The sequence below is a fragment of the Lagopus muta genome, chromosome 2 (genome assembly GCF_023343835.1).
Source record: "Lagopus muta isolate bLagMut1 chromosome 2, bLagMut1 primary, whole genome shotgun sequence".
In the NCBI taxonomy this organism is placed as follows: domain Eukaryota; kingdom Metazoa; phylum Chordata; class Aves; order Galliformes; family Phasianidae; genus Lagopus; species Lagopus muta.
Genome location: NC_064434.1, coordinates 44,794,206 through 44,807,198, shown reverse-complemented (window position 1 = coordinate 44,807,198; position 12,993 = coordinate 44,794,206). Strand labels below are relative to the sequence as shown.

General features: G+C 40.5%; 1 protein-coding gene across 4 annotated transcripts in view; it reads left to right on the top strand.

Moving 5' to 3' along the window:
- FYN (FYN proto-oncogene, Src family tyrosine kinase) overlaps positions 1-12,993 on the top strand; it is a 130,565-nt gene that overhangs the window by 83,745 nt on the left and 33,827 nt on the right. For 3 of the 4 annotated variants that reach the window (XM_048935533.1, XM_048935532.1, XM_048935535.1), the window contains 4 exons: positions 6,221-6,478; positions 7,061-7,157; positions 10,377-10,475; positions 11,827-11,930. In XM_048935533.1, coding sequence (XP_048791490.1) covers positions 6,232-6,478; positions 7,061-7,157; positions 10,377-10,475; positions 11,827-11,930 — 547 coding nt within the window. In that variant the 5' untranslated portion in view covers positions 6,221-6,231. Of the gene's footprint in view, positions 1-2,939; positions 2,958-6,220; positions 6,479-7,060; positions 7,158-10,376; positions 10,476-11,826; positions 11,931-12,993 lie in introns of those variants that run through there. The other variant, XM_048935534.1, reaches the window with a different exon arrangement.

Below are 12,993 nucleotides of genomic sequence, written 5' to 3'. Positions count from 1 at the left end.
AGATCTGCCAGGGTCCAGTACGCTCTGACCAGATTTTTAGTGCTATTCCACATATTGCCCTGAAAACAGATTCTGGGCATCCAAAATACTATCAGTGTTCACCTAATTCAAAGAAAGGTCATTGAGCAAGTAGCTTGAAAATTCTCTGTAGGACAAGGTTTAAGTGCCTGTTTGTTGCCCATCTTGGGCAGCCTTCCTAATGACTTACTGTAATACTCAAAGTGAGTGAACAAGACTTTTCTGAAAACTGGATTTTTTAATGTGTCTAAGGCCTGTGTTTGAAAATACTTACTCCCTCAGTTTCTCTCCAGGGATCTACTGATGGTGATGTGAAAAGTGAAACAATTCCAACTTCAGGGTAAATTTCTGTGTTGATTATTCCCTCTCTCTGGCCCACAGGAGACATTCCACAGAAAGCTGAATTCTCTTTCAAAAGTTCTTGTAGTTCTTATTCTTGGAAAGCCTGTTCTTTTTGCATCTTCCCAGAATGTGGCATTTTGAATATTAAATCCTACTGCAACTCATGAAACTTGGCTTATTTGATGTCACAGTCTGATATGCTGTGGTGCTTTCAGCAAAACATGAAACACCAAGAAGATATCCCTTAGGGAATATTTTGTTCAGTGCCATACTGGATGCAAGCCTGGTTTGATTAGCAAGTACCACAGAGACTGAATAAAAGCCAAAGGTTTTATTCTTCTGATTCCTTTTCAACATGACTGTTTTTTCATTCAACTTTCCTGCTGGTGCTTTCCTGTCAAGATTTGTAAGATTTGGTCAGAAAAAGACAGTTGACAGCTACCATTCAACCAGTCTTTCCCTTTCATATCTCTCACTGAAAGAAGTTCTCCTGAAAATAGAGATTTTCTCCACAGAAAGCTGTGGAGAGAAAGAAGAGCGCAGCCCTGCAGGCTCCGCACTCTCCCATCTCTTCATCCCACAGCACATGGGAGCACGCAGAACAGGTAGATGTTCCCCTGCATCTTCCCCTGTTGTTCCCCACCTCCCCCCCCCAGGCATTTTAAGGACACGCTTTCTCCTGAAGTTTATTTTTTTAGAAAAAGAACAGGTTCTGAAACAGGTACTGTAATTCAGTGTTTCAACCACAAGTTACAAAACCTTATGGGAAAGCTTCTGGCGCTGTGAGGCACGGAATTTACACTAGTCATTCTCCCATCCATCTCTTCTTCATGGTTTGCAACTGCAGAAGCTTGAGTAGGCCAAGTCTTATCAGTACTTCTTATTTTTCACATATGGCACATTTTGCTCTTAAAGTACGAGAAATGAGCGTTTCTTCATATTCCTGGGCTTTTCCCAGGCTGCGCTGAACATGATTAAGGAACAATGAGTATATAAAAACCTAATAACAATAAAATTACCTTTATTTCTTTGTCAAATAATGTTTCCACCATGTGGGAGGAAACTACTCTTCCGGTTAGGCTGATGTTGGATCAGTTGCAATGTAAATGTTGAAGTCCAAGAAATGTAAGAGGGACAAGAAGAGAGACAAATACTGTAACGGTTATTTTCATTTGACTCTAAGGAAGTCTCAGAAACCATGTAAATGTTTTATATTTTCATGAAAACACATGGTTTATGTTACCCATAAAAATGCATCTTGAAAACAAATAAAAGCAATATGTTTGCATAAGAAAAGTTAATTTTAATTAGGCTGGTTACATACCTTTTAACAAAATTGGTGGCAAATTATGATAGCACTGCATGACTATAACTCATACATCTGAGAAATGTTGCCTTTCCTAATGGAAATGGAGTAAAATCTCATTCCTTTACCATAAGTTGCACAGCATGTTGGATGAACAATATAATGATTGTCTCCTGAGAATTCACTGTAAAACAGCTCCAGATTTGGTTTGGTGATCTCAGTGCTGGCTGAATAACACCAGCCTTCCAGTGCTCCAAGTGCTGACATGCGGGGTGAGCAGACTTTAGGATATGAAATGCCTTCTCTGTGATACTGAAGGAAATTGGTTTTTGGACTCCATTCATTCATGAAAAGACTGATGCTGAATGGAGTTTACATTTATTGTCTATGAAAACCCTGAGTTAGCTGAAATCTCTTCAAGCATGCACTCACACATGTATTCTCTCACATTTAGCAAACTCCCCATGATATAAAGTAGCTGGCTGCAGTCTTTCAGCCAGGAATAGACAACATTAAAGTTGGCTTGAAAAGTTGCATGCACATTAACACCATCTCTTACATTTTACAAGAGACTGCATTCAAGCAGTCTTTATGCTTGGATTGTCTGGACACTGACAAAGTGGAAAGGAGCAGCAGAAAGAAAAAAGCCTTTCTGTCAGTCACCAACTTTGCATCAAATTCTCCCTCCCTGTATGCTGCCATTGCACAGAAAAGGAGCAAAAAAAAAAAAAAAAAAAACCCAGTCAAAAATCAAAGTAGTGATAATTCCTTGTTTTTTTATTTATATTATTCCTTATAGAAAAAAACCAAACCATTTTTTTTTTCTAAGACTACTGGTACACGTGTGCTATCTCCTGGTTTATTCACTTTTTTCTGAATTAATACTTTAAAAGATTTTAACTTTTTCTTCATCAACTGACTAGAATGAGTAAATGAAGTGTTTACGGTTGTGATAGCTCTTGTGACTTGGTACATGAAATTTCCCCAGATTTCTGTGGGAAATCTTACCTGCTCAGCTGAAAGCTTGCAAATGAGTGATAGTGCTAGTTGAAAAATAATTCTCTCATACATATATTTTCATGTCTGCAAAAGCAGGAGCTACAAGAAAAACTTTTCATGCACCTACCCTCCCCAGTACTCTCTGAAACTTTATGTTTCTCATATTTTTTTATTCTTTCATTCTTTTGCTTTCTTTTCTACATTTTTTTCCAGTGAAAGCACATGGGAACAAGTAAGAGGAGAGAGAGAGCTGGAGGGGGAGAGGGAGGAGGTGATAGAGTTTCACAGGGAGGTAACGTTTCAATCCAACAAAAAGGCTCCTTAGATTCTGCATTAAATAGTAAAGCCTACATTAACACTCCACTGGTTTGTAGTGAATGAATGTATGTGCCAGCACTTGCACCTCTTACTCAGAGTACTTCAATAGCTCGCTCATCTCCACCTGAGTCTCTTGACAGGGGATTTCTCTCACAGCATCACCTTGTGCAGCAGCGTTATGTTCAGCCTCCCGAGTCTTGCTTCTTGTGCTCAGGTCCAAGAAGCGTGTCCCTGACTCATCCCTCCAACTCAACACACTGCACTGGGCTACCCTTGTACTGACTGCATTGCAACAACCTCTAATCCTGCAGGTCCACTGCTCTCCTTGTGATTCTGCTGGGCTTCCTTGTATTTCTGAGGATCCAAAAGAACCCAGGAAAGCTTTACCTGTAGGTTGGCAAAAACAGCACAGAGTTATTCACTGATCACACAAAGTATGGATGACACCAAGCTGAGTGGCAAAGTTGGTATACTAGAAGGAGAGAAAGGATGCAATCCAGGGTGACATGAACATGCTTGAGAGTTGGACCTGTGGGCCTGTGCAAACCTCATGATGTTCAAAAAGGCCAAATGCTATGTTCTGCATCTGGACTGGAGCAATTCTAAGCACAAATACAGTCTAGACAGAGAACAGATTGAGGGCAGCTCTAAGAAGGACTTGGGAGTGTTGGTTCATAAGAAGCTCAACACGAGTTGTCAATGTGTGCTTGCAACCCAGAAGGCCAACTGTGGCCTGGGCTGCACCAAAGGAAGTATGGCCAGCAGATCAGTTAGGTGATTGCCCCTTCTGCTCTGCTTATGAGAGACCACTGGCAGTATTGCATCCAAGCCTGGGGCCCACAGCACAAGTAAGATGTGGAGCTGTTGGAGTGAGTCCAGAGGAGGACTACTAAGATACTCAGAGGGCTGGAGCACCTCACTTATGAGGAAAGGCTGAGGGAGCTGGGTTTGTTCAGCTCTGAGGAGGCTCCAGGGAGACCCCATTGTGGCCTACAGGAAAGCTGGAGAGAGACTTTTTACAAGGGCACTCATAGTGATAGGACATGAAATAAGAGAGTAGATTTAGATTAGATACAAGGAAAAAATTCTTCACTCAGAGGATGGTGATGCATTGGCACAGGCTGCCCAGAGAAGCTGTGAATGGCCTATCCCTGGAGGCGTTCAAAGCCAAGTTGGATGGGGCTTTGATCTGGTGGTTAGCAGCTCAGTTCACAGCAGGGGGTTTGGAACTAGAGGATCTTTAAGGTGCTTTCCAACTCAAACTATTCTGTGATACTATGAAAGATGACTTGGACACCTTTTCACCCACTGTGGTCTCTGTGGGATCCCCTGGGGTCACTGCCAGTCCCAGGGATGGACAACCTCAAGCCCCAGCACAAAACTCTGTATCTCCAGCCCCAGCTCTAAAGATTTGGTGAGAACAACTGAGGAGTGATCAATATGTCTCAGAGAAATGTAGAAGGGTGAAAAGGGCGCCTTCAAATTGAGCTGGGGTTGAAAGGTAGTAGATGTGTGCTAACTGCAAGCAATATAGCTCAGGGAAATATATTAAAATGAAGATTGTTCTTCTGAAGAGGCTTGCAGAATAACTGACAGTATCTTCAAACTGTGGAAAATACCCTTCAACAGAAGGCAGGTTAGACTTAAGGAGAGGGTATCTAGGTGTCTCTGAACTGTCACAGACAACAGGGAGCTACTGCATAATTTTTCAAGTGTTAGCAGCAGAAGAATATGCTTTTTCTGAATCCCAGGACTTTGTCAAAACTAATTTCCTGTGTTGATGTTGGGGTAAAGCATACAAAATAGCCAGCCTGGCAGCTACAGAAAAATGAGGATATTTGAAAAAGGATATGCTTTTTATTTACTCTAAGTGACGGATATTGGCTGAAATGTGAAAAGAAATAAGGGGAGAAAAATGTGCTTTGCTATACTTTTTTTTCTCTGTGCTGTGCATTTTCTGCCTGCCTACTTATATATTCTGGAGAAAGTATGCCTAGAAATTCAATTTTTTTGAAGATTTTTTCTGTTGTCACTGCTTTTTCTTTGCAGTGCTAGTGTCTAGAGCACTGTGCCAAGCTACATGTAAGATTCACTGCACCTGTTCAGATTAAGAGTCCATGCAGATGGGTATCTGATTCCGTAGATCCATCATCCTCATCATCCTTCAGAAACCTTGATTTTGTGCCAAGATTCAGCTAGCATCAATAGCAAGGAGTTCAGTAGCATGAATATGTGAATTCAACATCACAACTTACATCAGAAAACAAGAAAAATAACACCACGTAACATAGCTGACCACTGAGGGCTGAGTCTAAATGTGGTGGTTCATCCTCTGTTTCCCTCTACCTGCACAGAAGTAGGCTCTTAACTTGTCTGCAATTAACACTACAGGAGATTATTACCCCAGGCCTTGGTAGTGCCCCATGAGGATGCTGAATATGAGATTACAAGAATTAAAAAATGTAGAGCAAATTTTTCCAAAGTGTACATTCTCATTTTCCCCATGTCAAAGACCTGGGCTTTGAGGCTGTCTTCATATACCATGTTAACTCCTCCACAACTTTCTCAGCTTTCTTAGCTCATTTATATTTTCAGCTACCCCAGCATCTGGCATCAAGATGTCTTACCCTTCAGTTCAGTATCGCATAAAAGAGCATTACTTTCGTTTTAAATGCACTATCTGATGAGTTCACTCCTGCTTTCCTGTGCTGTGATAACTATCGGCTCATTGTATCTGCTTTTCTGTCTAGTACATAGAGTTCCAGCAAAGAAAAAAAGGCCACACTGCCTTTACATGAAGGGAGCTCTTGCATGGTTGGCAATGTCAGAAGTGAACAGTGAGTTAAGTGCCTTGCTCTGGAGGCAGACCTGAACAGCTCTAGCTGTACTTTTTGGCTTGTGGCTTTGTCTTCTGGTTGTTCTGTCCTGGCGCAAAGGGCAAGAAAGAGAGCTTTCTTTCTCCTACTGCCTCTGTGCAGGCAGTTTTAACAGCTGGTCAGAGATCTGAGGCTGCTATAGGAAAAGGTAGGGCCTCCTTCTCTGGCCCTGGTAAGGAAGAACGTGTCGTGAGCTTACCCAGAGGATTGCTATTTATTTTCAAGCAGGTTGTTGGGTTTGTTCGTTTTCAAAAATCAGCTTTTGAGTTGTGAACTTAATTTGATCCTCATCGTAAGTAATTCTGAAGGATACCTGTGCTCATAAGTGTGCTAATACCTCTCTTTCTCCTTCCTCCCATAGGATTTTAGATAATGGGCTGTGTGCAATGTAAGGACAAAGAGGCAACAAAACTGACTGACGAGAGGGATGGGAGTTTAACACAAAGCTCAGGCTACCGCTATGGCACAGATCCCACGCCACAGCACTATCCAAGCTTTGGTGTGACTTCAATTCCAAACTACAACAACTTCCATGCCACAGGAGGCCAAGGACTGACAGTGTTTGGTGGAGTCAATTCCTCCTCTCATACAGGGACGCTGCGTACAAGAGGAGGAACGGGTGAGTTTCAAAGTCTTGCTTTGGTGCACTTGTTAAGTATCAATCACATTGTCATGCCAGGGTCACAGCTGTCTTGGCATGCTTTGGGGAAAAGTTACCTCATTAATTACTGCAAAGATTGAACTTGGAGTGGAGCTGGTTCTTCATCACTACCTCTCAAGCTTGCAGATGGTAGTTCACTTAGGGGATGAGAAATTATGTATACACGTCCAACTGACTACTTCATCCCTCTATCAGGGAATGGAAAGTGTGGTCTAAGCCACTTCAAGCGGTTAATAAGACATTTTTCATGTAGATATATCTACACTCTCTTCAAAACCCCCTTGCCTATTTGAAATGATTGCATTGTGTGTGGCCACCAAACCAAGAGGACTGCTAACTCTACAAACTGAAGGAGATGGTATGTCCACTGGCTGCATAAAAAACACGAGGATTAGCAGGAGGTGATAGCAAGAGGCTTCAGTTTATTTTGCTCCTCAACACTTGAAATGGCTTACATTTGGCTTAGCCACCTGGCCTCCTGAGGCTCCTTTCCCTTCTGATTTTGGTGATGGAATGTAACTCACTTATCTTCCTCTTCAGGTGTAACTCTTTTTGTGGCGCTTTATGACTATGAAGCAAGAACAGAAGATGACTTAAGTTTTCACAAAGGAGAAAAATTTCAAATTCTTAACAGCTCGTAAGTTTTAGGCTTGGAAATATGCTTTTTAATATTTTGAAACTTACAGTGTTGACAATTATTTGTCTTCCTACATTATTTGTAAATTACAATGTTGGATATTCAAGATATGTAAGGATTTTATTCCGCTTATTTACTTGCCTTTGCTTTTAGAGTGTTTTATTTTAGAGAAACAAAAACTCAACCACATGCAGCTTTACTTCAGAAACAAACATTTGTTACACATTCAGAACTGAGAGTGCCAGTTCTGAGCTTTACCAGAAGTAACAGAAATTCTGCAAGACTTGTACTAGCACTTTCTACAAGCTGATGCAAGTGTCTGCACAGGAACAAGCTAAAAACCAATTCACAAAGGAGAAATTGCACAGACTTGCATGTCAACATAGGTTTAAAAGTCATAGTTCTTTTAAAGTAGGTGATATAATCTGAGCTTGCTAGTAAGTGAAATGAAAATGCATCACGGCACAGTTGCATTTCACATGAAAGCCACATTTTCATCCTGGAAATCATCGACTTAAAATTAATTTTATTAACTGTCCAGAGGAAAAAAAAATCCCAAAGCAATTTAAAAATAACATCTGAAAATTACTGTGCTATTGACCTATATCAGAACATCTTGTAATTTTTGGCTCAGAACTTAAATTTGAAGGCTAAGTATTACATTCAATATTGCTACCATGTATGGGCAGAAATGGGTTAACCACCAGTTTTTAGAGGCTTTTTGATATTTCTCTCATTTTTATTTCTTATACTGTGTGACAGTGAGGCAAGTTCACCCCTAGTGCAGCTCCTGTTCATTTTAATAGAACAACTCCAAGGTTGGAGTTGGTTCAATGTGAATTAAACTTAAAAAAAAATAATTTTAAATCATGTAATTCTGTGGAATATTTCATGAAGCCACGGAGCTGAAGAGCTTTGATGTAGATGAAAGCACAGAAACTTCAGTTACAACTTGTAGAGAGAGGAGCAGTTTAAAAACCTCTCTACTTTTAAATTACCCCTTGGAAAAAAATCTTTCTTAACCTATTATCCCTTTTTTTTCATGTTGCCTGCTGCTCTCCCAATGTTATGTGAACTGTGCCTTAACTTGAAATGAGCAGATAATGCATGCATTATAAATTCTTTACACGTACCAGTTGATGAAACTAGGGGGTGCTCACAGGGACTTGTGATGCAATGACACTTGGAGTCAGTGGGACAGAGAGATTGCAGGTCGTTGCAGTGCAGGCATTTTGATGCGAGTACTTAGTGCCTGGAGGAAGGTTACTTAAGAGAAAAAAAAAGAAAAAAAGAAAAAAAATCAAGCATCTAGTGACTCTCCTGTAGGGATTTAGATGCCCAGCTCAGCCTACTCTGCTTATAACCACTGGACCTAACCACGCCTCTGGAGTACTGACAGCAAGGCTGGGAATCTCCAGAGGACAGCTTTTCTGTGAGAATGCTTCATCTCTTCACTTCTATCAGAAAAAAACATGAAAGCAGCCCATTTCTTTAGAGTCTGCCACTGCTGCTTGCAACCAGGAAGCACAGAAGTGCACTAAACCAGTTTTTCAGGAATTTTTATAGGGGTCGGGTTTTTCGTAAGTCTGATCAAATGAAATTTGATTTGTGCTTTGGGTGAAAAGTTCAGGTCAGCAAGACCTGAACAGAGGCATACAGAGGCTGACTTCAGAGCCCAGAAACACCCCACTATCACCATCTCCACTGCCACTCCTGCACGCCGTGCTCTGACTAGCTCCATTGAGTAGTCTTATCCTAACCTGGGCTTGTCAAGTGGGTGTCTAAAATTAGAAGCTGTGAAAAAAAAAGATAGTATTCTTCCTCCTTTCTGGCAGTGTTTTGAGAGATTTTAGGTTTCCCTGCCAAAACAGAGAGGGGTGTTCTTGTTCTGATGTAGGGCACGTCTTTTTCCCTCCCTAGATACGATGAGATAGCTCCATCTAGTGGACTGTCTGTGCAGTAAGGAAAAGAAATGTGAGCTAGCGATAATGGTACAGTTCTGCCGGCTGTTTCTAACTGCTGGGAAGGAGCTGGACTGTTTATCAACCATCATATGGCATAATCTCTCAGAAATCAACTACAGCAGCATATGGTAGTAGTGTTAGCACTTCAGCTGGAAAAGCTAGGAACATAAACAGGGCCATTTGTCTGACAAGCTAATGCACATAATATGTATCAAAATGGTGACAGCTGCCAGCATCTAGAAAAGTTAGTTCTTATTCACTTCCTGAGCTGTAGAAATGGAACCATTATTTTTTGATCCATCACAACTGTTTTCTTGTTGTTTTCCATATTCTTTCAAGCTGTTAGAGAAAGTGGAGTTGAAAATGTAAAGTAAGAGTTCACCTTCACACAGCCTTTCCTGCCTACTTCTAATAGCTCAGTCAGTGTGATTTCTGTGACTGCTTGCTTACTGAAGAGGCTGAATTTTCTGTCCAGGTTTGATAAGTTCTGATTATGTTTCAATTAAGTGACAGAGAGAGAAACAGAATTAGTTTCTAAGCAGTCCAAAATAGAAAAGAGAATGTTTGTTTCTAGCAGTAAGAGTTAGACATTAGTGAATCTAGTGCTGAGAACTAAATAATACTAAGTGCTAAATTCCTAATCATTGCATCATGTAAAAGGCTAAGCAATAAACGTCTGTTAAAGCTGTGAGTTCTACAACAATGTGCAGTGTCTGAAGGACAGTTCTGTATCTGACTGTACACACAGTTTGTTTTAAGATATCTCCACTAGGTGACCAAGAGAAGGAACCTAAAGGATGAAGCGTTATCTTTAAGGACAGTCTAAAATTCCATGCTGATAGACGTTTTTTGATGTCTTGGAGTTTCAGATGGATTATGCTTGTGGAAGTTAGAATCAGCAGTGGATATGACAGAGTTCTATTTGGCAGTTTTCCTATAAGCTCTCTCAAGGGTCTGTATTAGAATAATTGCTATGGAGACAGTTTTCAATACTCTAGTCCAAATTCAACCATAACCAAACCTGCCATTATGCTCTATTCAGAAGGCTGCATTACTAATCACTGCTGAAATAATAATAGGTGCAAAGAAATATGTAGATTTTTGTGGTTGATATGCAAGCAGCTCTCTCCAAAGTACACCCTGACACAGAGAGGAGCTGCTAAGAATTCTACCACCTGCCAGTTCTGTTAGCAGTCAGATCACTGACCCTACAGCTCTGTCTCTCCCTCACTTTTCCTCACCTTTCTTTCTGCAGGGAAGGAGACTGGTGGGAGGCTCGGTCCCTGACAACAGGCGAAACTGGTTACATTCCCAGTAATTATGTGGCTCCAGTCGATTCCATCCAAGCAGAGGAGTATGTTTTCTTTTCACCATAAAGACCCATTAGTGCTGTTTTAGAAGGGGATTTGAGCTTGTTTTGATGGATTGCAGTGATTTTTCAAATGCCTTACATTATTTTTATTTCAGTTCTTGACTGCACTGATAAATAATTAGGTAATTAGTAACAAAAGAAGCACAAGCTCAGTGTTTTTTCAATGTCAAAACAAAGAAAGAAAACCTTAAGGAATGCTGGTCTGTTTCCTTTATTCAAGTGTCGACTAATTTCAAGAGAAATATGCCCTCACTTTTCCTGAAACAATTTGCAAAAAATGTTTGAAGTCAATTAGTGTGCAGACTATCTCTTAAACATTTTATCAACAAATACCTTCCAAAAGGTTGAAAGCCTACTAAGCATACAGTAGGCAGCATAATGAGACATTTATATGCAAAAAATAGAGTGATGTGTGTATCCATATTATTTCCAGTGTCAAAGGTATGTTGGAGTATCTCATGAGTCTGCATATGGCAGTGGCACAAAGCATGGTTTGTGGGCATTTATATGTCATCTGAATCAGTTCTGCAGAAGGCCATAGACTCTACTGTTGTGCTACTGCAGTCTGTACCCTTGGTTACTTTTTCTGTAGCCCACTGACATTTTTCTGATAACTGAGTTATAAGGATACCAAGTATCATCATCTGGAACAGCTTTGTCTTAATTGTTTGTGAAACTCCAACCAACCAACCTACCAACCAAAAAAAAAGAACAAAAAACCCACCAAAGAACAACAACAACAACAACAACAACAAAAAAAAAAAAAACCCGAAAAACTACCAATCAATAGTGGCAGGAAGGAAAAAGGTATTGAAACTGTGAAAGTCTTATAGAACCACAGTAAAATGGTTACAATTGGTCCTTCTGCTGAGGTTTTATAGCTGCACTGTGCAAAAAATATTGAATGCTGAACTGTCACTTTGTAAGTCAAATATGTAGTTTATAAAAATATCTATAAAAATACAGTTCTTCAGCAGCAGTGCATTTTTCTGATTTCTTCCTTGCCCATTCCTTCCCCACACCAAGTCTTACTGTCTATCCAAATCTGGCCTTTGTCATAAGACACTGAACAAGTATTCTCAGCATGTGCTCATTATAGGCTTAATGCTATTGCACAACATATGCAGCACCTACTCCACAGATCTGTCTCTCTACTGCCCCACCACAATGAAAGTACGACCAGTGGTTGAAAGTACGACACATTACGACTATGGTGGTTGAATGCTCTTGAGTAATTACGGTATCCACAAATAATCTACCATGTCTGAGCTCTGTGACACTAACTGGTAATCCTATGTAGCATTTCTCTTACTATTTCCAATCTTTCCATAAGGTGGTACTTTGGCAAACTTGGCCGAAAAGATGCTGAGAGGCAGCTGTTGTCATTTGGAAACCCAAGAGGTACCTTCCTGATCCGGGAAAGTGAAACTACCAAAGGTAAGCTGGCCAAAGTTTTTCTGACTATGAATGTGAAGACATATGAGGGGAAAAAAATCATGCTGAGTTTGTCAAATACTGTGTCCGGTGCTAAAAGGTAGAGAAAATGTCATGTTGCAAGTATATATGCTAGGGAATTAGATGTCTGGAAAACTCCCAAGTTATGGAGTGAGTGCTTGAAGCAGAGAGCAACCCAAGAACATCTCATGCCAAGTTAAACCCATGGCACCTGCAGTTTAAGTCATGCTCAGGCAGGTGCTCTGCTGCTGCACTCTGAATGTCGTGCTGCCTCTCTGGCCACCTCCACAATGATGTTGGGTGGACACAGGTCCCTCAGAACAGTGCTGTGGGACTTCAGGATAAAGGGCTCCTGGTGTCCAAAGTCAGGTCCAGACAGAGCCAGGGGACAGACAGACTAGGAATAGATGATGGGATTCAGCAGTGTAGTCTGGGGAAAATTACTGCTTCCTTCAAAACAAGCAGCATGTCTGGATCTTCTTGGCCACAAGATGTAAGGCACAGTGCGTGAGGGAGGAAGGTACTGATTATTATTTTGGGAAGATCAGGATTTGTTGTAATCATTCCCCCATTAAATTGCTGAACCCCTTGGGGGGGGAGGAAAAGAAGAAAGAAAGAAGATGCAGCAGTATTAAATCTATAGATAAACAGCAGGAATACCTGAATATTTCTAATTTAATAATACCTGATAATTTAATAATACCTTCTAACCTTCTAATACCTTCTAACTTTTAATAATACCTTCTAATTTAAATAATACCTGAATATTTCTAATTAATACATTCAGAAAGTAACGAACTGTATGCATTCTGATGAATTCAAGTGGAAGGATGTGCTCTCCTCCTCTCCTCTAAAAATACTAGAGGTGTTCCTGTTTTCTTGGTGGGTGTTATCATTGTTTTTACATTTCGTTTGTGAGGCCCGTCAACATCTTCTTCAAAATTTCCAATGTATGGAAAGATCTCTCTAACTCATACAACCATTGAGGAGAAAACATGCAACTAACTGAAAAAAAACTTGGCCATTTCTCAATTAACCAGCAGCT